The 27488-nt window shown below is 32.8% G+C and overlaps 1 protein-coding gene across 3 annotated transcripts in view; it reads left to right on the top strand.

The window, feature by feature from the left end:
- The window catches only part of ST8SIA4 (ST8 alpha-N-acetyl-neuraminide alpha-2,8-sialyltransferase 4), a gene marked incomplete at both ends in the record, with an annotated part of 102017 nt that overhangs the window by 8225 nt on the left and 66304 nt on the right, over window positions 1–27488 (top strand). For 2 of the 3 annotated variants that reach the window (XM_080703533.1, XM_080703531.1), the window contains one exon: window positions 8718–8975. The exons of the other annotated variant lie outside the window; for it this stretch is intronic. In XM_080703533.1, the coding sequence (XP_080559659.1) occupies window positions 8718–8975 (258 nt within the window). The remainder of the gene's footprint in view (window positions 1–8717; window positions 8976–27488) is intronic. 3 annotated transcript variants of the gene reach the window in all.

Here is a 27488-nt window from a genome sequence, read left to right as displayed (position 1 = left end):
CTGTGTCCATCAGTATGTCCAAATTAGACTAATTTAGTAAATCTAAATGTCTAAAATCTAAAACTTTGAAAGTTCAAGAGAACATATCTTTTACATAATAAAATTTCATTTTCTAGTGTTGGTAAAATGTTTATTATTCAAGGACTTAATATTAACACAGACATTTTCTTTTTCTTTTTTTTTTTTTTTTTTTTTTGCGGGTCTGGGGATGGAATCCAGGGGCATTTGACCTCCGAACTACACCCCCTGCCCTATTTTGTATTCTTTTTATTTTGAAACAGGGTCTCATTAAGTTTTGGAGGGCCTCACTAAGTAGCTGAGGCTGTCTGCGAACTGCGATCCTCCAGTCTCAGCCTCCCAAATGCTTGGATTACAAGCATGCGCCACCAAGCCCGGCTAACACAGAGCTTTTCTAAGAGTAGCTTACTGAATTAAAGATAAAAGACTGGTCTATTAGCTTGGGGTTCATCATACTTCCTGGTTCATGCCTACACATTGGCTAGATCATAGCAACTTGAAGGAGGCGTTTGATACACTTATTTCTACAGTATGCATAGCAATTTGTAGAACACATTAAAACAAAAGCACTCACTGTTGAAATTTATATGAAAGAATGCCTGAAAATTTTAAAAAGCAGGATGTCAGGGAAATGCTAGGACATTTAGACTACTTTGTATCAATTAAAGATTTAAAAGTGACTGGTAAGGGGAACTAGACTCAACCCAAGGCAATGTCAAGTGGTGTATGTTTAGTGGGTTTTGGATTGGAGGGAGCTCTGTGTGTTTGTGAATTTAGTACAAGAATGAAGAGATATTCAGAGTCTGTTGACTTTACACCTAAGTGTCTTCTGGCTAGAATATTCCCATGAGCAAGATTCATTTCAACTTTTGGATAGAGAAAATATTTTAAAGCCAATGTTAAAAAGCAAGATTGTCCTTACAAAACTATGAATTTTCAAACATTCTTTAGAAATTGAAATGTTTGACGATTCTGCACCTGTATTCTTTATATTCTTCCCGAGAGCTACTTGTTTGAAGACCTGGAACACAAGCTCTCAAGTCTGAAGTTTTTATACCTGGGGTTCTGTTCTCTCATGATACCTGCATGGTGTTTTCCTCCCTGACTCAAACCTTCAGTTCCACATTTCTCTTTAGCAACCCTGTGAGAAATGAAATACTTATAAGGAATAGTGTTATACAGGATCATGAACTCAGATAAAATTTAGTTTAAATACATAATTCTTGGAGGCTGATTTGAAAGAAATAGAGGTGGTTAAAAAGGAATCATTTATTTGATCACTAAGGATGTCTAGAAAGAGAAGTTTCAAATTGAATGGTTTAGCAAGAAAGGAGTCAATGAGATTATACTATAAGGATCATGAAAAGGAAAGTAATGAAAGAAAATAAAGCAAAATAAGAAATTTAAATAGTTTAATATATCATGCTAAAAATTAAAGTTTAATAAGTTAATTAAAAATTATCCCTAGAAATAATTAGTATATCTGATTTCCCTTATTAATATCTATAGAAATGAATCACATAGATGTTTGAGTCTATTTATTTTGATATTATTAAGATAGTCAATGTAAGGGAATTAAATTGACCCAAGAAGTTCATTTAACGCAAATTTATAAATTAACGAGGTTAAATTATTGAGGGTGTTATTTTAAATTATAATAGCTGAAATAAGAATGAAATGTTAGTACTAGATATTTTTGTACATTTCTCCTTAACAGATTAAAAAAGAAATAATAAAACAGTGAGCAAATATTGAATAATACATGCAGGGTTGTCACTTTCTCACAAGGAAAGAATAATTTATAAAACCATTATTTTACAATGTGCAAAAAGTTTATAAAAATTATAATTGTTTCTATTGACAATGACTAGTGAACATTAATCAGTGTGACACCAGCAATAAAAAATATAGAATATGAAAATAGCTGATTATTGGCTTATCTTTTGCAAATATGTTTTTAAATTCTTATTTGCAACTGATCACGAAGTTTGTTGAATGATTATATTTATTTACTCTTCACCTCCCTAGGGGAACCTATCACCCTTTGTCTGTTAGTGGGTGTCTATATGTGAAAGATTTTTCAAAATTCTACTCTAAAATTTTTGATTGAGATATTACAGTTCTAATTGTTATTCATTTTACATAACTGAACCATGACTGAAAATTTTCTATTGGCTCTATTTTGGCAAAATGTTCTATTTTGGCTTATATATATTCATACTGAGAACCAAGAGAGATTCTACTCTACATATGGAATGCTAAGAGAGATTGCCCCACACAATAGTTCATTGTACTTCAAAGATTCACTAAGATTCAAGGAGTAAATACATTTTGCCCCCAATTTAACAATTAAAATAACTAACTTTTAAATTTTATTATTAATAGTTTGCTCTTCTTTTAAGATTGAACATGTCATATTTATAATGCATTAGGTGTTGTGAATACATTTGTACTGAAGAGCTTTCTGATCCCATCCTCCCAAAAAGTTTCAGGTATAGCTATTTTTGGAAACCTAAGCTGAGTCAAGTTCAAAACCAGATGTTTCTGACTGTTGAACCAGATTCCTATTATCAAACAAACTTATTGGAGGATTAGATTTTAATACTAAATCTGCAAGCCACAAAAATGCACCATTATGGAGTGCATGATATTTTTATTTTCTCCAAAGTAACAAAATAAAAGATATTGTTCATTTAATATTACCATATTCTAGGCCAAGTCAGAGAATATTCTGATGGAGAATGAAACTAAAACATGTTTTTTCTTATTTTGGAATAATTTTGCCTTTTTAGTTGGTTGTGATTGCTGAGGATTTTTCTTTTGATACTAGTATTTATTTTCGGTAACACCTAAAACCCGACATTCAAAAGTAATAAACTAGCCGGGCGTGGTGGCGCACACTTGTAATCCCCGCGCTTGGGAGGCTGAGACAGGAGGATCGCACAGGTTCGAAGCCAGCCTCAGCTACTTAGTGAGGCTCTCAGCAACTTAGTGAGACCCTGTTTCCAAACAAAGTATAAAATGGGTCTGGGAGTATAGCCCAGAGGTAGAAAGCATCTGGATTCCACCCCCAGTACCACCAAAAAAAAGTAATAAACTATCAATAAACAGTATATTAGAGCTTTGCAAAAAATTGTCTATAAATAATCTATTGAGATAAAAAATAATTGTGTGCTTTTCTATATTTTGTAGGCATAATAAAATACCTGGCAATTTTTAGTTTTTTTTTAAATATGGAGTCAGTGACTCCAGTTTACAAAATCTGATTTGTAATCTATGTGTCATTACCTAATTTACTTCTCAATTTGTAACAGATTCCAGTGTAAAGATTTTTCACACAGTATCTTCTGATGGAGTTAATGCCACTGAGAGTAAATTTTAGTTGCTACAGCACGTACACTTGTTTTTTACAAGAAACCTAAAGAGAAGAAAGAGTGGCATCTGGAGATAGGTTAGCTATATTTAAAATTTCACAAGTGAAAACAAGGCTTAGTAAATTAATTCTCTGGGACTGTGCAGCTGCTGCTTCAAGTGATGGGTGATGTTGAACAGGAAACTCTAGCTAAAAATTCAGTTGAAAAGTTTCTGTACAGAATCTATTCCTGTCATTTGAACAGTTGAAACCAATCTTTCAGTTTAAGCCAAGGTTCCTAACAACAAATAGTTCTTATGACTAAGATGATTGCGGATCTTTAGGCCCACTGAAAGTGAAACACAGTTTCAGTTTTTATGTATATAAGTGTAAGATGAAAATATTTTAATTATTTGTAATTTTATATTGATGTATTGTCATTGTACATGATAGATTCCAGTGATACATTCATACATACACATATTTCCTTCCCCATATATGTCTTTTTTCCTCCTCTCCTCCTTCCCAGTGCATGACAGAGAGATTCAGAGTGATATTTATACATGCACAGGAGATTTGTTTGGTCTGTTTTAGTTATTTTTAACATTAAAACAGTTGCTGAACTGGCTGTGGTGGCACATGCCTGTAATCCCAGTATTTAGGAGACTGAGACAGGAGGATTTCAGGTTTAGTAACTTTGTGAGACCCTGTTTCAAAATAAATAAATAAATAAATAAATAAATAAATAAATAAATAAATAAATAAAAAAGGGCTGGGGGTATAGCTCAGTGACAGAATGCCTCTGGGTTCAATCCACAGTACCACACAAAGCAAAAGTAAGCAAACATAAAACAGTTGCCAAATGTGGGTATTTGTTCATCTGCATAGTTTCACAACATGCCTTAGGATCATCAAATAACAGTTAAAGACGTTTGAAGAAGTTTCCTTGTGTTTTTTGTAAGTCCCCTATAGAACACACCCACCTCCTGCTTTGAATATAAGGTAGTAGCTTGACCACATATTAGGAATTTTTTTTTTTTTTTTGTGGTACTAGGGGTGGAACCCAGAGGAGTTCGACCTCCGGGCTATACTCCCAGACCTATGTTATATTTTATTTGGAAACAGGGTCTCACTAAGTTGCTGAGAGCCTCACTAAGTAGCTGAGGCTGGCTTCGAACCTGTGTGATCCTCCTGTCTCAGCCTCCCAAGCGCGGGGATTACAAGCGTGCGCCACCACACCCGGCCAAATTTGTCCTAGTAACGCTCGCATATTAAACATTAGCTTTTTCAGTGCTCAGATGTTAAATTAGATTTTCTTTTTCATTTATGAGGTAATTTTGTTTAATATCAAGTTAAGCAGAACAATTATGTTCTGAGTAAAAAGCAAGTGGGTTCTTGGTGATAGAGTGTGGTTTCACCTCAACTTAAATAAGTACAAGAGTTTTTAATGCTTCCAATGACACTTAGATAATTATATATAAGTGCTAGTTTTATTTTTGTCTTCCCCCCACATATTTGTAGTCTGAACAACTAGACTTAGTAAATCCAGGACCTTTTATGGTCCATTACATCTATAATCTAAAAAATGCCTTTAGCCTGCTAGAGGGAGAAAAAACTAACCTTCCTTTGCCATTTCCAAGAAGTATTAAGCACTTAAGGCACGAAATTATTCACTCATAGTAATTATTTTCTGTCTTCCATACACTTATACCAGGAATCTTAATTTCAGATAATTTTCTGTGCATAGATTTAAGCCCTAAAATAGAAAGTAAAAGTTGAATTTAATATAGAAAAAGAGAACATGCTGGATTCTTTCAAGGTCTTCCCTTTTTCTGTGTTTAGTTTAAAAAAAGCAAATTCTACATCAACAATTATTTTGAATTTTGCCTAAAAGACTTTTACATTTTTATATATTGATTAATCTATATGAGTTGGAATTTTTATTGCTTTAAAAACACTTTTTCTATTTCATTGTTGTCATTAAAAAAAAAACCCACTGCTGAGCACATAATATAGCATTGAAAGAATAAGTAATATATTATCAAGTACATTTAAAATTATTTTCTCATTAATCATCATTTTCTTACAATAATTAATAGGTAAAATAATATATTTAAAACTTGGCCAGCATATCTAGTTTCCTCATATAATTTTCTCTAAGAGTCAATAAAATAGAAAATCTTTCATTATACTCAAGAATTTAGAAGATTTTTTTATTATTGGTGCATCATAGTCATATATATATAATATATATGTAAAAATATATTATATATATATATATATATATATATATATATATATATATATATTTTTTTTTTTTTTTTTTTTTTTTTTTTTTGGTGGTACTGAGGTTCCTAAGAAGCCCTTCTACCTCCGGCTACACTCCCACGGGCTATGCTCTATTTTATATTTTTTTAAAATGTGGAAACAGGGTCTCCACATAAAACCTGCGCGATCCTCCTGTCTCCGCCTCCCAAGAGCAGGGATTACAAGTGTGCGTCACCACTCCCGGCATAGTCATACATCTTAATGGAGTATAAGATGTTAGAGACATATATGCACACATAGTTTTGTTTTAAGGTGTTCTGCTACTCATTTTCTATTACATAGAAAAGGCACAGTTACTGGAAAGTCCCTCTAGATACTGGCTGACAGGAATGTAAGCGTTAACTTTTTTGATGGGTTGAGGGGGTTTCCCCTTTTTGATTTGCAAACCACAGAATCTTTCATATCTGGACTTCTGATCTACTCACCTCAGCTTGCAAACTGCCACTGCTTGTAAGAGTACATCTTCAAATACATCTCCAGCAACCTATATAAATTATGTTCAAAAGAAAATGATAACATCATTGAGTCTGATGATTTAACTACATCTCTACAGTCTTTATTTTAGAGCCAGACTTTCCACAGGAAATGTGACTTTTTGTTGTTGAAATACAGGTTGTCAAGGTATCTATTTAATTTTTACAAAACAAAATAATTGTTACTTAATGTTAATTAATAATTACTACAAAAGTTTCTCTGTATTGCCAGTTTTGGCACTAAGTTATTAATTTTTCTGAAGAATCGCTGTTTTCTTGGCATAAAAAATTAAGACCTGCATTTTGTCAATCCATAAGCCCTATAGTTACTGATTTCAGCTGTAGTTCTCTTATATATTCTGTACTTTGTTAAAGTAAACTATTATGGTGTTTGTGTTTATTTCTATCATTTTACAATTTTATTTTCAGAGTATTTTGTAGGTTTTTCTGTACAAACTAATCTTAAAATATATATTTTTTTTGTTTTAGAGATGTGATGGGTATATCTCCTATGAATAAAATCTGTCCAAAGTTTTCAAGGACTTCACTTTTTAATTAGATCATATATTAAACTGGACCTTATTTACAGGAAATCAAAATTAAAAAAGGAAAAGCATATGAGGTTGTTACTTTGTATCTTTCTTTGCTACCCACAGTTTTGAGTTCTAAGTGTTAGTGAGAGAATTATTCCTTTGGTGGAATCATGGGAGGAAGTCGTATTTTGTCCTCAGTAATAAATTTACCAACTGCGATGGGACTTATGCAATAATGGCATGAGAGGAAAATATATCTGTGGCTTCTTAAATGTTATAACAATGACCTTGTTTTTTTATCACTTTGAAAATGCAAACTTGCAAAAATATCCAATTTGCAACCTAAGTGTAGTGTTTTCTCAGATTGCCTGTTGCTGTTATATGTTTGATAGTCCGTGGATCAAACAATTTCTGACTTTTCTAACCCAGGCCCATGCATGTTTGATAATATAACTTCCTCACAAGTTTACTAGAATTGTGGGCTATTTCCTTGTAGATAGTTTCAGATATAAATAGCCCCATCCACAGATTTCTTCTGAAAATAGATTTTAAACCTCGTTACTCTTCTCTGATTGCTCTGACCCAGCCCTTTCTTCCCTTTATTTAGTGGCAGCTACACTCTATGTGAAGAGAGTATCCCTCTTGTTGCTGAGATGGCTCCAGTGTATAGTAATATCTTTCTCTAATTAGGTTTAGAAATGTTTAGGAGGTTCACATTGCTAGACTCTCACATGGTTTAGATTACACACCACTGACAGAGAACTATTCACTTCTGTCTCAGCTTCCAACTTTGCTATTTCATGCCTGACTTCTTTTCTTTTAGTGCTTTGATAAAAGGAGAAACCAATATATAGACATATTTTAATCAATTTTCAAAGAGCAACAAATTTGTTGAATATATGAAATGCACAACATCCAGCTTGTTACAGAAACCATTTCATGTTCATTTTCTATATCATACCAAGGATCACCAGCATTCCAGATATCTATACATATTTAACTAGACAACCTTAACTGGGCATGGTGGCTCATGCTTGTAATCCCAGCATTTGGGAGACTGAGACAGGAGGATGGGTTGGTGGACAACCTCAGCTACTATTTAGTGAGCCCTTTGCAACTCAGTAAAACATTGTTTCAAAATAAATAAATAAATAAATAAATAAATAAATAAATAAATAAATAATAGGGTTGGGGGAATAGCTTGGAGGTAGAATGCTCCTAGGTTTCAACCCCAGAACCCAAAAACATAAATAAAAAAATTAACTAGACAACCTTAGACAAAATCAATGATGATAAAAAACCAAATAATACTAGCAAAAGTCAGGTAATAACAACTGTACATATATTTGGTGCTGAGATTGAACCTAGGGCATTCTACAACCAAGCTGCAAACCAGTCATTATATATATATATATATATATATATATATATATATATATATATATATATATGTGTGTGTGTGTGTGTATGTATGTATGTATATGTATATATGTATATATATATGTATATATGTATATATGTATATATATGTATATATATATGTATATATGTATATATGTATATATATATGTATATATATATAGTTTTTTTAAAATTTCAAAACAGTCTTTCTATGTTTCTGAGGATCTCGGTATGTTGCCAAGGTTAGCATGAAACTTGCAGTTCTCCTGTCTCAGCTTCCCAATTATCAAATGTATATAATAAACTTGTGTTTCTTCAGTATATTTAGATAAATGGAGTTGCTATTTTTCACCAGTAGGTATATATAGTATATATATATATATATATATATTTTTTTTTTTTACAAAATCATTGTAAACTCTGTGGGAAAGATTTTTTTCAAAACATACTCTATTTCCTAAGAATATGCTTAATTTGTTTATTTAATTACCACCTGAAGATTTAATGTTAGTAGTTTACCAATCTGTATTTCACATATTTCTTTGTAAATGACATCACCACCTTTGTATATGTGGTTATTAATGTAAAATTTTGCTTGTATTTCAAATATAGAAAGAACATTCTTCGTTTCTTAGATGCAGAACGAGATGTGTCAGTGGTCAAGAGCAGTTTTAAGCCTGGTGATGTCATCCACTATGTGCTGGACAGGCGCCGGACACTAAATATTTCTCATGATCTACATAGTCTCCTACCTGAAGTTTCACCGATGAAGAACCGCAGGTTCAAGACCTGTGCAGTTGTTGGAAATTCTGGCATTCTGCTAGATAGTGAATGCGGAAAGGAGATTGACAGTCACAATTTTGTAATAAGGTGAGCTTTCTTCCGTTCCTAGAAAATTGTCATTTCTTAAAAGCCATTTTATTAAAAATAGAAAACTGGTAAAAGTTTCAACTTAAAATTTAGTATTATTCAGAACTAAAATATTTATCTGTTATATCATTTTTTGTGTTGTATCCAAATCTACATTTTCCTTAGATAGAAAATTAAAATTACTGGTTGGGTATGGTGATGCACTCTTGTAATCTCAGTACTTAGGTTGAGACAGGAGGATCACAGGTTCGTGGCCTGCCTCAGCTGCTTGACTGAGGCCCTCAGTAATTTAGTGAGACCCTGTTTTAAAATAAAGAATAAAAAATAGGGCTAGGGGTGTAGTTTGGAGGTAGAATGCCCTTGGATTCAATCCCCAGTACTAAAAACAAAAATTAAAATTAAAATTACTCTTGTTGCCGGGCGTGGTGGCGCACGCTTATAGTCCCCGTGCTTGGGAGGCGGAGACAGGAGGATCACTCTGGTTCTGAGCCAGCCTCACTGGCTTAAGAGACCCTGTTTCCAAATAAAAAAATATAAAATAGGTCTGGGAGTGTAGCCTGGAGGTAGAAGGGCTTGCAGGAACACCAGTACCACCACCAAAAACAAAAATTACTGTTGTTGAAAGAAAAGGTGGTATCAGTGTAGCAAATATTCACAGAAGCTTTATGGGGAAGACGATGGAAAAATTATTTTATTAGAAGTAAAACTTACAGCAAAAAGGTATTTAATATCTCACCTTTATGTTAATTAATTTTTACAACTTCTTTTATTGTATATAATTATGTACAATACTATGCAGTAATAAAATAGGTGTAAGCTAATTTTACTTATTAATTTATTTTACTGATAATAATTTAGCAGATCTTAGGAATATAATTCACCAAATTTATATTTCATATTCTGGACCAAACTGCCTTTCTTACTCTTTATTCATGATATTTGTGAACATTTGTGTATATATATATTTTTTTTGTGTGGTGCTGTGGATGGAACCCAGGGGCATTCTACCTCTGAGCTAAACCCGCCGCCCTATTTTTTATTCTTTATTTTGAAACAGGGTCTGAGTTCCAAAGGGCCTAAGTAGTAGCTGAAGCTGTTCTTCGAACCACGATCTCAGCCTCCCAAATGCTGGCATTATAAACGTGTGCCACAATGCCCTGCTTACATTTGTATATTTTAGTTTTGAGTTCTCTCACATAATTATTTATTCTTATTCAGTCTTCATTGATGGTCAACAGACATTTAATGAATTACATGTTTGGTTAGCTTAATAGTAGACATCTAATTAGAGATATATATAATTCTAATTCTCAATTCTAATATCTATGCAATATTTTTGCTTGTTTTAATTCTTAAGAAAAACATGAATGAAACATGTATATTTAAATTAATAGTGTACTGTAAACATGGATAGAAAAATGTGCTGAGTTAATTTGTTGATAAATACTTGAAGTCCATTGAAGATATGCTTGAATACAGCCTATGAAAGTATAGATCTTAAAAAAATCTTTACTTTTTACTTAAAATAATTCATTATGCATACATATATTATGCATACATGAATCAAAAGTCACTACTTTTTATAGAACAATAGTAACCCTAAGAAATATCCCATTAGATATTACCAAGTGAACCTAATTTATAATAACAAACACAGCTACAAACAGGTTACCTAATTATCTTTTTATCTCTGTAGCTGAGTATATTGATTTGTAATGAGCTGGGCCTTTAAACACATGAACTCTTAAATTTATTGACAGGAGAAAAAACTCTATCAACTTAAGCTATGAAAAAAATTGTATAGATTAAGGAAGAAAAATATTTGATGAAGAAATGCAAATAAAAGAAAGGATCTTTAAACATTGATGTCTGTGTAAAGTGTGGTTTTGAAGAAAATATAAAGGTTTTGAAATTTCTGAAGTAACTAAAATCACAGGACAGATGACATAAAGAGGTAAAACAATTAAGACCTCTTAGAGTTTGTTGCAACACAAAGAAGGGTATTTAAAAAGTGATTAATATTGGATAAAATTCTCTAAATACAATTTAGTTGTTGCTTTTTTATCTCTCTCCTCTTTGCCACTGGAACCTACATGAACTTTTGAATCAGACTTACGTCCAGTTCTGAAATGAAGACTTTTATGTGTGGGTGATGAGAGGCCTGCTGTCCTACAATTTAAAAGCAGTTCATTAATACTATTTCCAGCTCTGGCTTTAGTACCCCAATTTCTATTGACTGGAATCTTTGCATTATTCCAGAATTCAAAAATTATGGAGCTATAGTATATTACACTGTGTCTCCACTGAGTGAATTCCTACCTTTTTTTCTCTTTCTTAAGAGTGACTAGATTTATTTTGTTCTATTTTTATTAGTTCATTGTAATCACGCATCTTAATGGGGTATAAGATGATACAGGCATGAACCCACAAATCACTCATTTAACCCTTCCCTACTTCCTATCCCATTCTCTCCTTTTCCCTCCTCCTGTTTGGTTTAGTGAATCACTATGATATGTTTGTGAATGTACATCATGTACATTAGAGAGTTTCCTTCTTCCTCCCCACCCATCACCCTCAGGTTGACTTTTTTGCTTATTTAAGGCTTCTCATTCTTCTTCTGGAGTTCCCCCCATAACCCATTTTATTCCAAGCTTCTTCATATTAAAGAGCATTTTGTATTGATTTTTTTTAACATTTAGTGACTATCTAATCTTACTTAGGATAATGTTCTTCAGATCATCCATTTCCCTGCAAGTGACATAATTTTGTTTTTCTTCATGGCTGAGTAAGATACCATTGTGTGCATATCCCCAAATTTTTTAATCCATTCATCAGTTGATGAACATTTTGGCTGGTTCCATAGTTTGGTATTTGTGAACTAAGAAGCTATAAACATAGATACACATGCATTAGTTTGGTAGTTTTGTTTCCATTTTTCGGAGGTAGATATCTAGAGTGGCATTGCTGGATCATATTGTAGTTTCATTCCCATTATTCTGAGGATCATAAATACTGTTTCCCAGAGTGAATGCACTAATGTGCCATTCCAACAATATATTAGAGTTTCAGCTTCTTCACACTCTCACCAGCACTGCTGTTTGTGTTTTTAAATGACATTCTAGTTGGAGTTAGGTGAAATCTCAGGGTAGTTTTGATTTGCATCTCTCTGATTGCTAATAATATTGAACATTTTTTCATGCATTTATTGGCCATTGAGTTTCTTTTGTGAAGTGTCTATTTAGTTTACTTGCTAATTTTTTTGATTTGGTTATTTGTTTTATTAGTACTGAGTTTCTCAAGTTCTCTGTATATTCAAGATATGTATTAGTTCTTTATTACAGAATGAGTTGGCAAATTTTTTTTCCATTCTGTCAGCTCTCTGTTGAGATTCTTAATAGTTTTCTTTGATGCACAGAAGCTCTTCAGTTTAATGCAATTTCATGTATTGATCCTCCTTTAATTTCTGTGCCTTTGGAGTCTTACTGAGAAAGTTTTTACCTATGCATATGTGTTGCAATATTGGACCTATGCCCGTTTCAAGGAGCTGAAAGGTCTCTCTGGTCTGATTTCCAAGTCTTTTATCCATCTTGAATTGACTCTTGTGCAGGGTGAGAAAGGTTATTTCAATTTTTCTGCATATACTTAACCATTTTTGCCAGCACCATTTGTTGAACAGGCTATATATTTCTCAGTGTATGTTTTTGGACACTTTGTCAAAAATCAATTGGCTATAAGTGTGGTGATTTGTTTCTGTGTCTTCTAATCCATTGGTCTATTTGTATGTTTTTATGCCAAAAACCATGCTGTTTTTTATTACTATGGATTTATAGTAGTTTGACGTCAGGTAGTGTGATATCTCCTGCATGGTTCTTATTGCTGAGAACTATTTAGCTATTCTGTTGTTGTTGTTGTTGTTGTTGTTGTTGTTCCAAATGAATTTAAGGAATTTTTTTTGTATGACAGTTAGGAATATAGTTTAATGTATTGTATCCATAGAGCATTTTGGAAGAATAGACATTTTGATAATATTTATTCTGCCTAACCAAGAGCATAGGAGATCTTCTTAAGTCTTCTTCACTTTCTTCGTTCAATGTTTTATAATTTTTCTTGTAGAGGTATTTTGCCTACTTGGTTAGGTTTATTCCTATGTATATATTTTGTGGGGGATATAGTGAGTGTGTTTTCTGGATTCCTTTTTCAGGGGAATTATGGTTGGCATACAGGAAAGCTTCTGATTTTTTAAGATTGATTTTTGTATCCAGACACTTTGCTAAATTTGTTGATTAGTTCTATAAGCCTTTTAGTTGAGTTTGTTGAGTCTTCTAAGTATAGTATCATGTCATCTGCAAACAGAAAGAATTCCCCCCCCCAAAAAATAAGAAAAAGATAAGGATGTCCATTATCACCAGTTCTTTTCAATATAGCACTTCAAACTCTAGTCAGAGCAATAAGGCAAGATAAAGAAATCAAAGAAGTACAAATATGAAGAGTTAAAATTATCACTATTTGCAGAAGGTAGAAGAATAAAAGGGAAAATGATGGGACACAAGAGGGAAGTTCTATATTATAACTTCCCATTATCTATCATTTTGCATAAATGAAAGGAAACTCCGCATGCATAGTCCAATTTTACACTTAACGGTGTGTTTGCTTATCTGAGATGAGAGAACCACATAATTTCTTCTAGAACAGTGGCTCATCTAGTTATTATCGCCTGTAAAAACATAGTTGACCAAATCTCAGAGCCATATATAGCCCTTCTTATGGTGAAAGTAGAAGTTCTCACTGTGTTTTTGATTTTGTAGCCCTTTTCTACAGTTTAGCCCACCACCTCACCGAAGTGTGAGGATCTCTGTTTTATTTGCCTATTAATGTTTTCATATTACTATTTTTAAACTTTGGCCATTACAATCTGTAATTAAAAATTGTAAAATGAGCCTGGTAGAACAATTTTTATAACGTGAAATTACATAAATTCAGTGTTCTGTAACCTAGGGAGATGCAGTAGGGAAAGGCTACTATGTATATGAACATTTGAACTATTTTTATAACTAGCTATTTTTCTAAGTTGTTATAATCTGTATTACGATGCTCCCTTAAATTCACATTTTAAAAGATAATAATAAATTGAGATCAAGCCAATTGGTCTGTCCAATGTCAAATAGTTATAAGCTTAACTTTTAAGTAAGGATTTTATTTGCTCTCCACAAATTACAATGCTCAAATCACTGGCTTTTGAGCATTTGTAAATGATAGAGGTTTCTTACAACTAGAAATCCAGAAAGAAGACTTTTGTCCTCCTCATAGCTATGATTATTTTTAAAAATTTATTTAATAAGAGCTAAATAGTGACAAGTTCTACAAGTTTATTGATGTATTATAGAGTTACCAAAACACATAAAAAAGTAAGACTAAGCATACTAACAAAAGTTTGAAAAGTATCACCATTGTTATTTTTGCTTTATTTCTCCTATATTCTTACCCTTTTCCAAAACTAGAATCTGGCTAAGTGTGTACTATGGATATATTTCGAAGTATTACCTGATTTTCCAAAAAGAATAGGCTTTCCAAGAAAAAATTTAGAATGTGTGTTTTTTTTTTTTTTAGAAAAAATATATGGCAGGGTGTGGTGGCACATGCTTGTAATCCCAGGATTCAGAAGGTTGAGGTGGAAGGATTGTGGTTCATGGACAGCCTTAGCTACTTAGTGAGGCCCTCCACAACTTAGTGTGACCCATTTCAAAAATAAATAATAAAAAATAATGCTGAGGGTGTAGCTTCGAGGTAGAATGCCCCTGGTTCTATCCCCAATATGGCAAAAAATATATATATATATATCTATACACACACACACACACACACACACACACATGCGTGTGTGTGTGTGTAAAGTGTTTGTTATTTAATAGTCTAATACTCAATTGGGAATTCTATCCTTTGGGTTTCATTTTATTATTTTTATTATTAATTTGTATTATGATAACTTACTATAGTATATAATACTCAATGGTGGATGTATTTGGAACCTTTTATTGATATTATATATTGAGAATCTATTCCTTTACTGAATAACACAATAAACAAGACCTCAAAACTTGGTTATCTTTGAATAATAGGTGGTTTGTGGCAAAGTTCAATTAGTACTTTAAAAGTCATCACTCCAAATTGGAAAGAAATGTGCAAAAAATAATGTATGTGAATCAAAACTTTGTCACTTCTGAATAAAGACTGCCCTTTCTTGTTTATATGATATCATTTCCTTCATTTAATTAATTAGAACACTCTGAAGAATATCACATCCTTCAAACTTTGTGCCAAAAAAATTGCTGTTGTGTGGCAATCTTAATGACAAGCCAAATTCTCCCAGTGCCTACACTGGCTATACATTTAGATACTTTTGAAACGCTCTTTAACAGAAATATGAATATTTGAAATGAAGAAATTATCTCAGGAATATCAGAGAAGAAGGACTAAAAAGAATCCAGTATTAGAAATTTTTCTTCAAATAAAAAAATAAGTTGATTTCATCTCAGATTCTGATTTGTATTTGAAATGCAGAAGACATGACTATAAGTAATTTAAATATAGATCATGTGAGATAGAAATCAAAGATCCAGTACGTAAAAATTTAAAAAATAAAAGATACTTCTTGAGACTTCAGTATGTATTCAACCTACAAACTTTTTTGATTAAATTTCTCTTAGTTTTTCCCACTCTATTTGTTTTCTATTTTATAGTCATACTGTGCTACATTTAATGGCTATAGGACTGTGACAACTCTTGAAAAATCCAATTTTTAAATATAAAAAATCACTTATTTATTGACTAGGGGTTTTTAGTGACACATCATCGCAACAGATTTCTCTTTTTCTAACAGTTCTTCTCATAACATCTTGGATGATCATTGGTACGCCACAAAATGTTCCCTACCTTAAACACATGTGAGACCGTATTATCATCTCTTATTATTGTTACATGTGTCTCAAACAATAGAAAGTCTAGAAGAATATTTACATAAAAATTAATAAAAATGCCATTATCTTTTGGAAAATTTTCTTATCCATATTTTATGTGTGTGTATGTGGTGTGGGGAATTGAACCTAGGAACATTCTACTTCTGATCTATACCCCAGCTCTATTTTTTATTGTTATTTTGAAACAAGGTCTCTCTAGTTGGATGAGAGTCTCACTTGAGTACTTAGTGAGGCTGTCCTCGAACCTGAAATCCTCCTGTTTTAGCTTTCCAAATACTGGGATTTATAAACAAATCACCATGTCCAGCTTCTTACCCATATTGAACAGGTTACAATTATTTTTAAAAAAATTAGCTACAATTTCTACTTTTATATTTTAGTACCACAAACATTTTTTAATAACCAAAGGGATGATTTTAGTTAAACCCACACTTTGAAATAATTGCATGTAAACCGTTTGTGATAAAGAGAAAATTGAGCACAGTAATAAATAACTAAAAACGAAGCAGCATAGAGATTTTCTCATTGAACTAAGCTTCTTCATACTCGCAGCAAATTCCTATCCAAAATGATGATGGAATTTTTATTCTACTTTTCCACAGACTGCAGTACAGGTGACATTGCTCGTGACGCACTCTACAGCTAGTTTTGCATCTTTCAGTTTTCTTGTTTTTGTGCTTTCCTTCCTATCCCACTCCAAAGCAGCGCACCCTCTACGAAGTTGCACACCATCTGAGTTTTTCTGCCATCAGCTATAGTTTCTGTACAATTTCCTCCCAAGGTACATGGACACTGTTTTGCAAAGTGTTTTCAATTTTTACACTGAGCTTTTGGCTGTCAAGAGTGATCATACAGTCTGGTTTGGCCATTGCTCCCATTTTGGGCCTGGTCAGTCCCACTCCCTGTTCCTTCACGTACTCATCAAAGCCTTTGCTGTCCACCAGGTACTGTTCTCCTTCCAGTCACTGAAGGATGGCCATGGCAGGTGCAGCCCGGCATGCACAATGAGCTGAGCATGACAAATGTGCTGCAATTAACAGTTTTTACTATATTTCAAATTTCTTACCTTCCTGGCAATGTATTGTATGTCTGTGTGGCTATAGATATGGTTGGTTTCCTTTACAGCCTGTGTTTCCAGTTTGTTTACCTGTTTCCTACTTTTAGCACATTTGTTGAGGGAAAGGTCACTTGAGCCTGCTCTGCCACTAATTAGTGCAGCAACTTCTCAAGGATTAGACTCACCCGGGTATTATATTGAAGTTGACTTCTCATTTTATAAATCAAAGCACTACTTTTAGATAAAATCTTCAACATTAATTAGATTTTTTGCTTGAACATTTTTGGAAGGGATTTACAGGAATGAAGTGCAATCTTCTGTAACTATATTCCAGGATTTTTGTCTGCAAATGAGAATCTTTCTCCAGCTTTTCATTTGGGGGAGGTGGCAAGAGACGTATAAATCATGTAAGTGGATTGTATTTTAAATGTATTTAGTTTTGGAAACTCTTTTTAATGTCCTGCATATATAATTTCTTAAAATAAGACTGTGGAAAGCACCCGTGTAAATATACACAAGTATAGACAGCACGTTATAATGCATTTTTTTTCCGACCAGAAGTAATCTCTTAGTGGCTGTTTGTATCATTAATTAATCTGTTCTATTAAATTCAGCTTTCAGTGGGATGTTAAACAAATGGGAGCCCTGTCATATCATTAACTGATAGTTAAGGCACAAGTAACAAAACAAAATATAAAATTAGATCAATTAAATACTGAATTTGATTCTCTAATGAATGAATTAAATATTTAGCTATTTAGCTGATTTCTAAAATTAAATTTTCATGTCTACATGTACCTAAGTAATAAAAAGATTATATATATATATATATATATATATATATATATATATATATATATATCTGCAATTCTCCTGTATTAGCTTACCAAATACTGGGATTACAGGTGCGTGCCACTATGCCTGGCTAGATTTTTTTCATTTTTAGTAAAAAATTCCAAAATTATAATTCAAACAGCAATATTGAGTGGACTGTAATCATTTTTTAATATATGCAAATTTCACAATATTTTGCATATTGTTTCTCAATGAGCAAATTTCATGTTTCACATACTAATTAGGAACATCACAAATTCAAGTCCAAAATAACTTATATCTTGTCCTGTATTATTCTCTGATAAAGATGGTTCACAAGGATGATAAAGTTCTTATGAAGTAAAAGATTTTTTTCGTATGGTTCTAAAGAAGTAAAACTGTGACTAATTTAGTTTACATTGATGTGTCAGTTATATACAGTCTCTCATCTGCTTGAGAAAAGAGCAAATGAAAGCACGAGGAAATATTATTTTAGTAGTTTTCTCAGACCAATTTCTTCAAAGAATGATGCATATTTTTACTGCAGATGCACTTTATTGAAACTGCAGGAAACAGTGATTTGCCTCCATAAAATTCTTCATCAGAGTAGGTTCACACCATGATATATGCAAAAGAATTCAATAACATGTATATCTTCAATATTCCTTTTTTCCTCACATTGAAATCTTAAAATAACATTTGTGTCTCTGCTATTGTTAAGTATAGAGAATTGTACTTTTAGTCTTTTTTATGTTTTTAAAATTAATAATAGAAGAAAATTGCCAAGTATTTAGTGAACTGATACAGTGATATTGATTCTAATATTAATAATAATGATTGATGTTTAAAATATAAAACACCAAAACACTTAATTTACACCAATATTCCTCCCTCCCTCCCTCCCTCCCTCCCTCCCTCCCTCCCTCCCTCCCTCCCTCCCTCCTTTCTTTCTTTCTTTCTTTCTTTCTTTCTTTCTTTCTTTCTTTCTTTCTTTCATTTTTTCCATATTGGGGATTGAACCCAGGAACGTTCTATCTCCCAGCTATACTTTCAGCCTATTTTTTATTCTTTATTTTGAAACAAGGTTTCACTGAATTGCAGAGGGCCTTACTAAATAGCTGAGACTGGCGTCAAACCTGTACTCTTCCTGTCTCAGCCTTCCAAGCACTGGGATTACAAGTGTGGAGCACCATGCCTGGTTATAACAGTGCTTCGAACATGAGTAAATCAAGAAAATTTGTCTCTTACTCAAACTCCTCATTAACTAAATTCCTAAGAACGGAAACTCATAGGTTTCATATTCTTGCTGTCATTTGAAAAGGAATAATCAGCCAGGTATGGTGGCACATGCTTGTAATCCCAGTACTTGGGAGGCTGAGACAGTAGGATCGTAGGTCTGTAGTCAGCTTCAGCTACTTAGTGAGGTCCTTGGCAACTTGGTGAGACCCTGTTTCAAAATGAAGAATAAAAAAATAGGGCTGGAGGTATAGCTTGGAGTTAAAATGCCTCTGGGTTTAATTCTCAGTACAATAAATAAATAAATAAATAAATAAATAAATAAATAAATATGAATAAAAAGGAAATAATCTTTTAAAATCTGGTAAAATTATTTAATCAAAGGTACTGATAACATCACATCATTTTGTTCATACAATGAACCTTAACTTGTTAAAACCCCTAGGCTAGTCATGAGCAGAGCCTGTATATGCTACCGAGTATCTTTAAATTCCTTTTCTTCTTAATGGAAGACTGTAGATGAGCAAGGTAAACAATAACCACTCAACAAAACTGTCTGAAGACACGTGGTAAATTTAAAATAATTGTCACCATTATATTATTTCAAATAATGCAGAAAAATTTATAGAATGTTCAAAAGAGAAAATAAATTATGATTCCTATATTGTGTAGGGCTGTCCTCAGAATTTTGCCTAAAATCTTTTGACATTCCAGGATAGCCATAAATAAATTACTAGCCTTTCAATTTTATGTGTAATACATTTTGGAAAAATATTATTTTATTTTTTATTTTTTCTTTATTTTTTTGTGGAGCTGGGGATGGAACCCAGGGAAACTCTACTGCTAAACTACCCACCTGGCCCTATTTTATATCTTCTTTTGAAAAGGTCTCATTAAGTTGCTGAGGCTGCCTGTGAACCTGCAATCTTCCTATCTTAGCCTCCCAAGTACCGAGATTACAAGTGTGTGCCACCATGCCTAGGAGATAATTTTAAAGTATTAGGAATAAACTAGCATTCTTCTGTATACTAGCCAGAACATAGCAAACATATACACAGATAATTAATCAAACTATAGATTCATTCACCTTTACAATGTGCTGAGTATTATACAACTGAGTCCAAAAGACATGATAATTTCTACTATATATTTATAGTTGAAATTTGAACTCACTTTCAGACTTTATACATATATATATATATATATATATATATATCTTTTGAAAAATTAGGATAGTGCTTTTTAATTGAATTTAACTTAAATAAAATAATTTTAATGTGACATATTTATAGGATCTCCTTCTTCATCTGGAGTTCCTCCTATAGAGGAGCAAATAAGGCAACCTAACTGTGGGGATGGGAGGAGGGGAGAGAGAAACAAGTAATAGTGCATGATGTACTAATTCATATCATAGTCATCCACTAAGCCAAGCATGAGAGGGAGGGTAGGGAAGGAATGGGTGGAGCCTGGGTGAGGGCTGGCTGGGTGATATGTGCATTTAAGTCTACACAATTTTTTTTTGCTTCATCATGATGTATAAATACAATGCACCAATAAAATTTGAAAAATTGTGACATAAATAGGATTAATGATGACACCAGTTTTATTAAATTAACAAAAAGCAGTAATCACTAAAGAAATTGTATAATTCATATATTTTAGTTCTACATTTAGATATTCTAATTCATTAAATATTATAGATAGATGGAGTAGAAAACAAAGACATACATGATAGTTATTAGATAGAAAAAGAAGTAATTTATAAAGAGAAGAGTGAGTGAGAAACAGAAAACATGACTATCAATGCTGTTCTTAAACAAGAAACCATCATTCAATATAGAGTCCCAGAATCAGAGATTATTGTTGACGGTAGTGGATGAAGTTTATAGTATTTCTATACTTTAGTTTTCTAATTTAGAAACTGAGATTATTGTATTCACTCTTTCTCTCTACCTATGGTGTTACAGTTTGCTTACTCAAAAAGGTCACAGAATGATAGAATCACACTCCTAAACCCTGGCTAGTATTTACTCCAGTACGGGTATTTATTTGTATAAAGATGTGCTATGAAATTTCATCAATTGAGGGTTTGGAATTCAGCATATATCACATATATAACTACAGACAAAAGAAAGCAGATTTAGAATCGACCTTTTGCAATCTGTTTAAAGTGTCACTGAATCTTTTCTTGAGTCATTTTTTCACTTTGTTAACACTGTACAAAAGACTAACAAATATAATTATTGTAAAAATTGGAATTTTGAAACAATGATCTTTGAATTTCTTTGGAAATTTTCCTTACTTGCTTTGTCAGGGATTTTTGGTTAATTTACAAAATGTTTATTCACAAAAAGTATATTCTAATACTTATTCTGTCTATACTCCAGAATTTTATAAGTTTACTAATAGTTTTTTTTTCTAAAGGGAACAAAAATGTTTAGGTATTTTCTAATATTGATACCCAGAAATGGCAGAATACCAATCCACGTTCCATCTCTTCTGTTTTTGATTTGCACATCTTTCCTGGACGACTGATGTTGAGTTATTTCTCAATTTCTGGGCTAGCTGTAAATTATGGGAAATGTACATTAGTATTTCTATAGAAAAGACATCACTAGACTAGATAACCAGTGACTCTAGTACTGCACTGAGCTGACTTTAAGGGAGGGGATAATTATCAATTGCAATTAGTAACCAGTGTTCTCTGACCATTGACTGTCACTCCTCTTGCTTCTCACCTTCTTAAATAGAAGTTTCAGAAATATTGAGACTGATGGAAATGATTTAGAAATTGGTAAGCGCTTCAATACCTTTTCATTTGTTCTGAATAATTCATTAGAATTTCTATTTAATTTGTTCATTTCTTTCCCTCTACCTTCTTCTCCATTCTATCTATACCTCATTTCTCCCCCAGCTAAATCACTTTCCGTTTGCTTCTATGTGTATGTATGTGTAGGGTGCTGCAGGGGAATAAAGCCAAGGCCTTACACATGCTGGGCAAGAGCTCTTTAGCTGAGCCACATCCCCAGCATTCACTTTGACATTTCTTTACCAACATTCTGTAACCATGCTCTAAAACTTTCTCCACTACAACCTTTCACCTAATTTCCACTTGGTAATTTTTCTCTTAAAAATCAATAACAATGTAAGATTAATTAAGAGAGCTATTTAAATATTAACATATTTGTGTAATAAAATCATTGCTATTCAAATTGTGTCTCTGAGCTAATAGCATCCACATCACCAATACAATAGCAATACAAAATATCAGAGCTTCAATCAGTACTGCTAAGTCAGAGATGATCGCAGCAGGCAGGTGATCATTACACTCATTGTTACAGGTGGAATGGGCTGGGCAGTATGTTATATGCCAGCTACAGCTCTCCACCCTGTCTGATAGATACACCCTATATATTTAGGACATAGAAACAAGATTAGTACACTGAAGAATATAGCATTTATCTATGGAATGAATAAATAAATGAGAAAATTAATGTAGGATTTGATAAAAATGATTTGTGTTTATGTATTTCTTGCTTTAGGATTTATACAATACTGACCTCCATAATTAACATGGAAAATGACTCAGTTATAAAGAAAGATAATTCAAGCCCTCAAAAGAAAATGCCCAAGTATGAACAGTAGTACAGTGAAATGTTCCAGATATTTGGGATGAAAAACTTGGGTTCCTAACAATTACTAGAAATGTAATATTAAAAAAATATAATTTCTATTGTCAAATGAGGTCAGTACTAATAAGCCTGTCAACAGAAATGTGTTTTTATAAATTATCAGAGGAGCTATTTAGTAAAGCGAAGCATAAACCATAAAGCTGATAGTGATAAATGACACTAAAGCAGATATTTTTTGAGTTAATTGTATGTGAAAATCATATTTGGTACTGCTTTACCTAATAGTCATGGCTAAAATAGAAGTCCATTTATTAGAAATACATATACTCATTGTCTAAAACATATACTCATTGTCTAATTTGGGATAAACTTATCCCAAATTTACCAAATGTATATAAACTTGACACCAAATAACTGAATATAACTGGATCTGAATACCATATGAGACAATATGATATGCAATGACAATGGAACACTGCTGATAGGAGTATCTGCAAAATATGAACATGTGATATCAAATATAAGTGGAAGAAATATATGCCTTTGGAAAAAGAAAGTAATATGGTAAATATGTATTACTTTATGATGATTTGTATTACTAAGAAAAGGGCTGTTATGTTTCATAAAAGAAAAAGATAGATTGCCCTTGACTGGTACAACACATTTTTATAACTCAATCAATTTTTTATTCTCCACTGAAGGATAATTTATAGCAAAGTTTAAATCACAGTTTTGACCTATGAATGCTAACTCTTTTGTAGCAAAATATACTCTTTTGTGGGTGCAGAAAAATTGCTTTTTCCCCATGTGTTCACAAAGATTGTCCTTAATTCTTTTCCATTCCGTGTTCACAGAGAGTTTATCTTTTCTTAAGTAGCAAATAGCAAACAAAAAACTTATGGTAGTGAGATATCCATGGAACAAATAAGATTTAATTTTTTAATTAATTTAAATAGCAACTTTATTTTTAGAAATAGAAGCATTGCTTATGATATTTGCTGTATACTTTTTGTTTAATAGTTTGCTCATCAATCCAGCTATCAATCCAGCAACAGTATAAACATTTTTTAATATACAGCCGGGCGTGGTGGTGCACGCTTGTAATCCCCATGCTTGGGAGGCAGAGACAGGAGGAACGCACAGGTTCGAAGCCAGCCGCGCACGCTGGCTTAGGAGACCCTGTTTCCAAATAAAAATGTAAAAATAGGTCTGGGAATGTAGCCCGGAGATAAAAGGGCTTCCAGGAACCCCAGTACCACCAAAAATAAAAAAATAAAAATTTTTTAATATACAACTCGGACTTGTATTGATATAGGCTCTTCAGTGATATGCATTTAAGTGCCCATCATGTGCCTTTTCCAAAGATAAAATTGATAACATCTATCCTGAGCATTAACAATAGTTGTATTGCATTAGTCACTATTTCCAGTCCTAGGAATCCATCCAAATTTGAACTATTGTTTCAGTATAAAGGCATTGTCACAGTGCAAAACAGGAAAGGACAAGTTAAGGAAATCTATGTACATCTGGATGATTAGTCATTCAGCACGTGGAGCAGAGGAGTCTTTGGCAAAGGAACCAGTAAATACAAATGGTTTCCATAATTTTAGGTTAAGATAGCATTTAGAATGAGTTCACTATTTGTTTCCTTATTTTTTGATTTTTAATAGTGTGTTGTAGTCATACATCTTATTGAAGTACAAGATGGTAGAGGCATACCATCACTCAATTAGCTTTTACCTAATTCGCACCCCATTTCTCTCCTCCTCCCTACTTCTCATGTTTAGCTTAGTGATTGACTTTGATATGTTCGTGAATGTACATCATGTACATTAGGAAATTTCCCTCTTCCACTTTGGTTTTTAAAGAAAAGCCATGTGGAAGGAGAAATGGCAGGTTGTGGTGAAAAAACTTACTTGATGTTAAGAATTTGAAAGGTATTGTATTGTCCAAGAGGAAGCCCTTAGGAGTTGTTGCAGTGTTCTTCTGTTTTTTTCCTGTTGAAATTGTGTTGGTTTGGTTGTCCTTATTATAAACAATATAAGAACATATTCAGAGGTATAGAAATGAGTATATTTATAAAAGGAAGGGCCATAATAATAAATAAATCACAGATATAAGAGAAAAGGTGTTATAAATGAAGAAATATTTGATGAGAGTCAGATCCCAGGAGAAGATAAGGAGAAAAAACCTAGCTTCTAGAGTATGATACATGTTAATGTAAATGCTACAGAGTTTGTTCTTCTCTGACATGAAATGGGCATTTAACAATGGCCAATTGATTAGTATTTCCACAGATTTTCAAAATATAGCTTCAATTTGACTTTATTATTTTTAAGTTTTCATTCTTTTCTATAAATACATTCTGTCTTCAGAAATGTACTCGAAAGTCAATGTCAAGCACAAACAAAATTTTCAATAGCTATGGTTTCAAATCTGTTTTTCTATTTATCATCTATTTATCTAATCTAGTTTTTTCTTATAATTTTACTTCTTTCACTAACATAAGACAAACTGTTAATATGGCCATATAGAGCAATTCTTTACTATTTATTTATTTTTATTTATTTATTGTGGTACTAGAGAATGAGTCCAGGGGAGTTCTACCTTTGAGCTATATCTCCAGCCAGTTAGTTTCAAACAGAGTCTTTCTAAGTTAAGTGAGCTGGGACTGAACTTGTGATCCTCTCATCTCATTTTAAAAATTACTGGGATTACAGATGTGTGCCATTGTACTCTTCTCAGTACTGGAGGCTGAGGAAGGCAGATTGTGAAATTCTTGCTAATTTAGGGAGAACCTGCTTCAAAATCGAGCTAATACAATTTTTTGTTTATTACTTTAATTTTATTTTAATATATTTTTATTGGTGCACTGTCGTAAAACATCACAATGGAATACAAGACTTGTGAGAATATCCAAACACACATCATCCAATTAGCCTTTATCCAATTCCCCTCCCATTCCCTCACCCTCCCTCAATCCCATGCTTGATTTAGTGATCAACTTTGATATATTTGTTTACGTACATCATGTGTTTTAAAGAGTTTCCATCTTCCTCCATCCTATCCCCTCTGATTGGGGGATTAAATACATTAAATGAAAAAAAAATTAGGTTTTCAAGTGCTCTTTCATTTAATATGCATTCAAGATTTATTGTTTTCTTGTTGGTACTGGGGATTGAACAACCCAAGGGCATGTACTACCTCTGAGCTAAAAACCTAGCCCTTTCCATTTTTTTAATTAATTAATTAATTTATTTATCTATTTATTTGGGGTCTGGGGCTGTAACCCCGGGGTATTTGACCTCTGAGCTATACTCTCTGCCCTAATTTATTTTTTTTTATACTTTATTTTTGAAACAGGGTCTCAGTAAGTTACTGAGTAGCTGAGGCTGGCTTTGAACCCTGTGAGATCCTCCTGTCTCAGCCTCCCAAGCACTGGAATTACAAGTGTGAGCCACCCAGCCTGGCCCTAAATCTTTCTTCTGATGGTATATAATTAATATTTAGTACATTACTGGTACAAAAATTATATTTATGATGTGTATGTGTAGTACAGTTAAATGACCATTGTTGCTAAGCAGGATATTCTTTCCCATGAAGGATAATTGAAATAATATTCACTTGGTAGTTAAGAAACCCAGATCCTCTTCCTGCATTGCAGCTAAATATAGTGACTTTGAACAAATAGTACAAACCACTCTGAGTTCGTTTCCCATCGGAGGCAGTTACTGGCCTCATACTTACCTCTTGGCTCTGAAATAGGATGAACGTTTTCTTAGGATTCTGTAGCTGCTTTTGGAACTGTCAGCTTTCATTGATTTTGGAGGCTCCCCCCACATCTGGTTGCCATATTTTATGCATAATTTTTTTCCTCATAGATGAATTTGTAGAAATAGCATTCTCTCATCTGACCTTTTGTTTCGTTTGGGCCCAAAGAGTTTCTTGTATAGGGTTGACCTCATTGCCATTCATCCTGATGATTGCAAGCAAGTCTTAAGATAAAATCAGGAGAAGTGTATTCCTGCTGAGCCAAAGAAAAACAAAGCTAATTTTTAATGATTCACACAGATGACTGTAAATGGGCGAGGTGTGGGCCTGGGGAAGTCACAGGATATAAAAAAGGTATTTAAAAGAAACAGTAAGTGCAAGTATTATAAGAAAAAGAGAAGCTGTTTTATATCAACATACTTTTGGGGAAAAGACCTTGACATTTTTCTGGGAGATATGACCTCCTACTTCCCATATCTACTTCAATGGTAACCACCTAAATGCCTGCAACAACATAATATAATCTTTATAACTTGACTCATATTTTTACCAGAAACTTAAGTATATATGTATATATTTGCATATATATTTTTTAGTCATACGTAAAAACTAACTTAAAGACATATATATATATATATATATATATATATATGTATACATAAATATCACATAATGGCCACAGATACATATACTGTCTTAAAATAAGAAAGAGAAACATTTTTTAAAATTTTTGGTAATGAGGATTTAACCCAGGGGAATTCTACCTCTAAGCTACACCTCCAGTTTTTTTTCTTTGTTTGTTTTTGTTTTGTTTTGTTTTGTTTTGAAACAGTCTGGCGAGGTTACTGAGAATCTCACTAATGTGAGGTTGTCCTAGAACCGGATCTCTTCCTTTCTCAGCCTCTCAAGTTGGAGGATGGCAACATGGACCAAACAAGGATGGCAGGCATGTGCCAAAATGCCTGTCTGAACAAAAACAATTTTAGTTAAAAACTATTTTAAAATTCTGAAGTGTGACATTATTGTGAGA

Source organism: Muscardinus avellanarius, assembly GCF_963383645.1.
Source record: "Muscardinus avellanarius genome assembly, chromosome: 1".
Taxonomy (NCBI): Eukaryota; Metazoa; Chordata; class Mammalia; order Rodentia; family Gliridae; genus Muscardinus; species Muscardinus avellanarius.
This window is presented reverse-complemented; position numbering and strand designations above follow the sequence as displayed.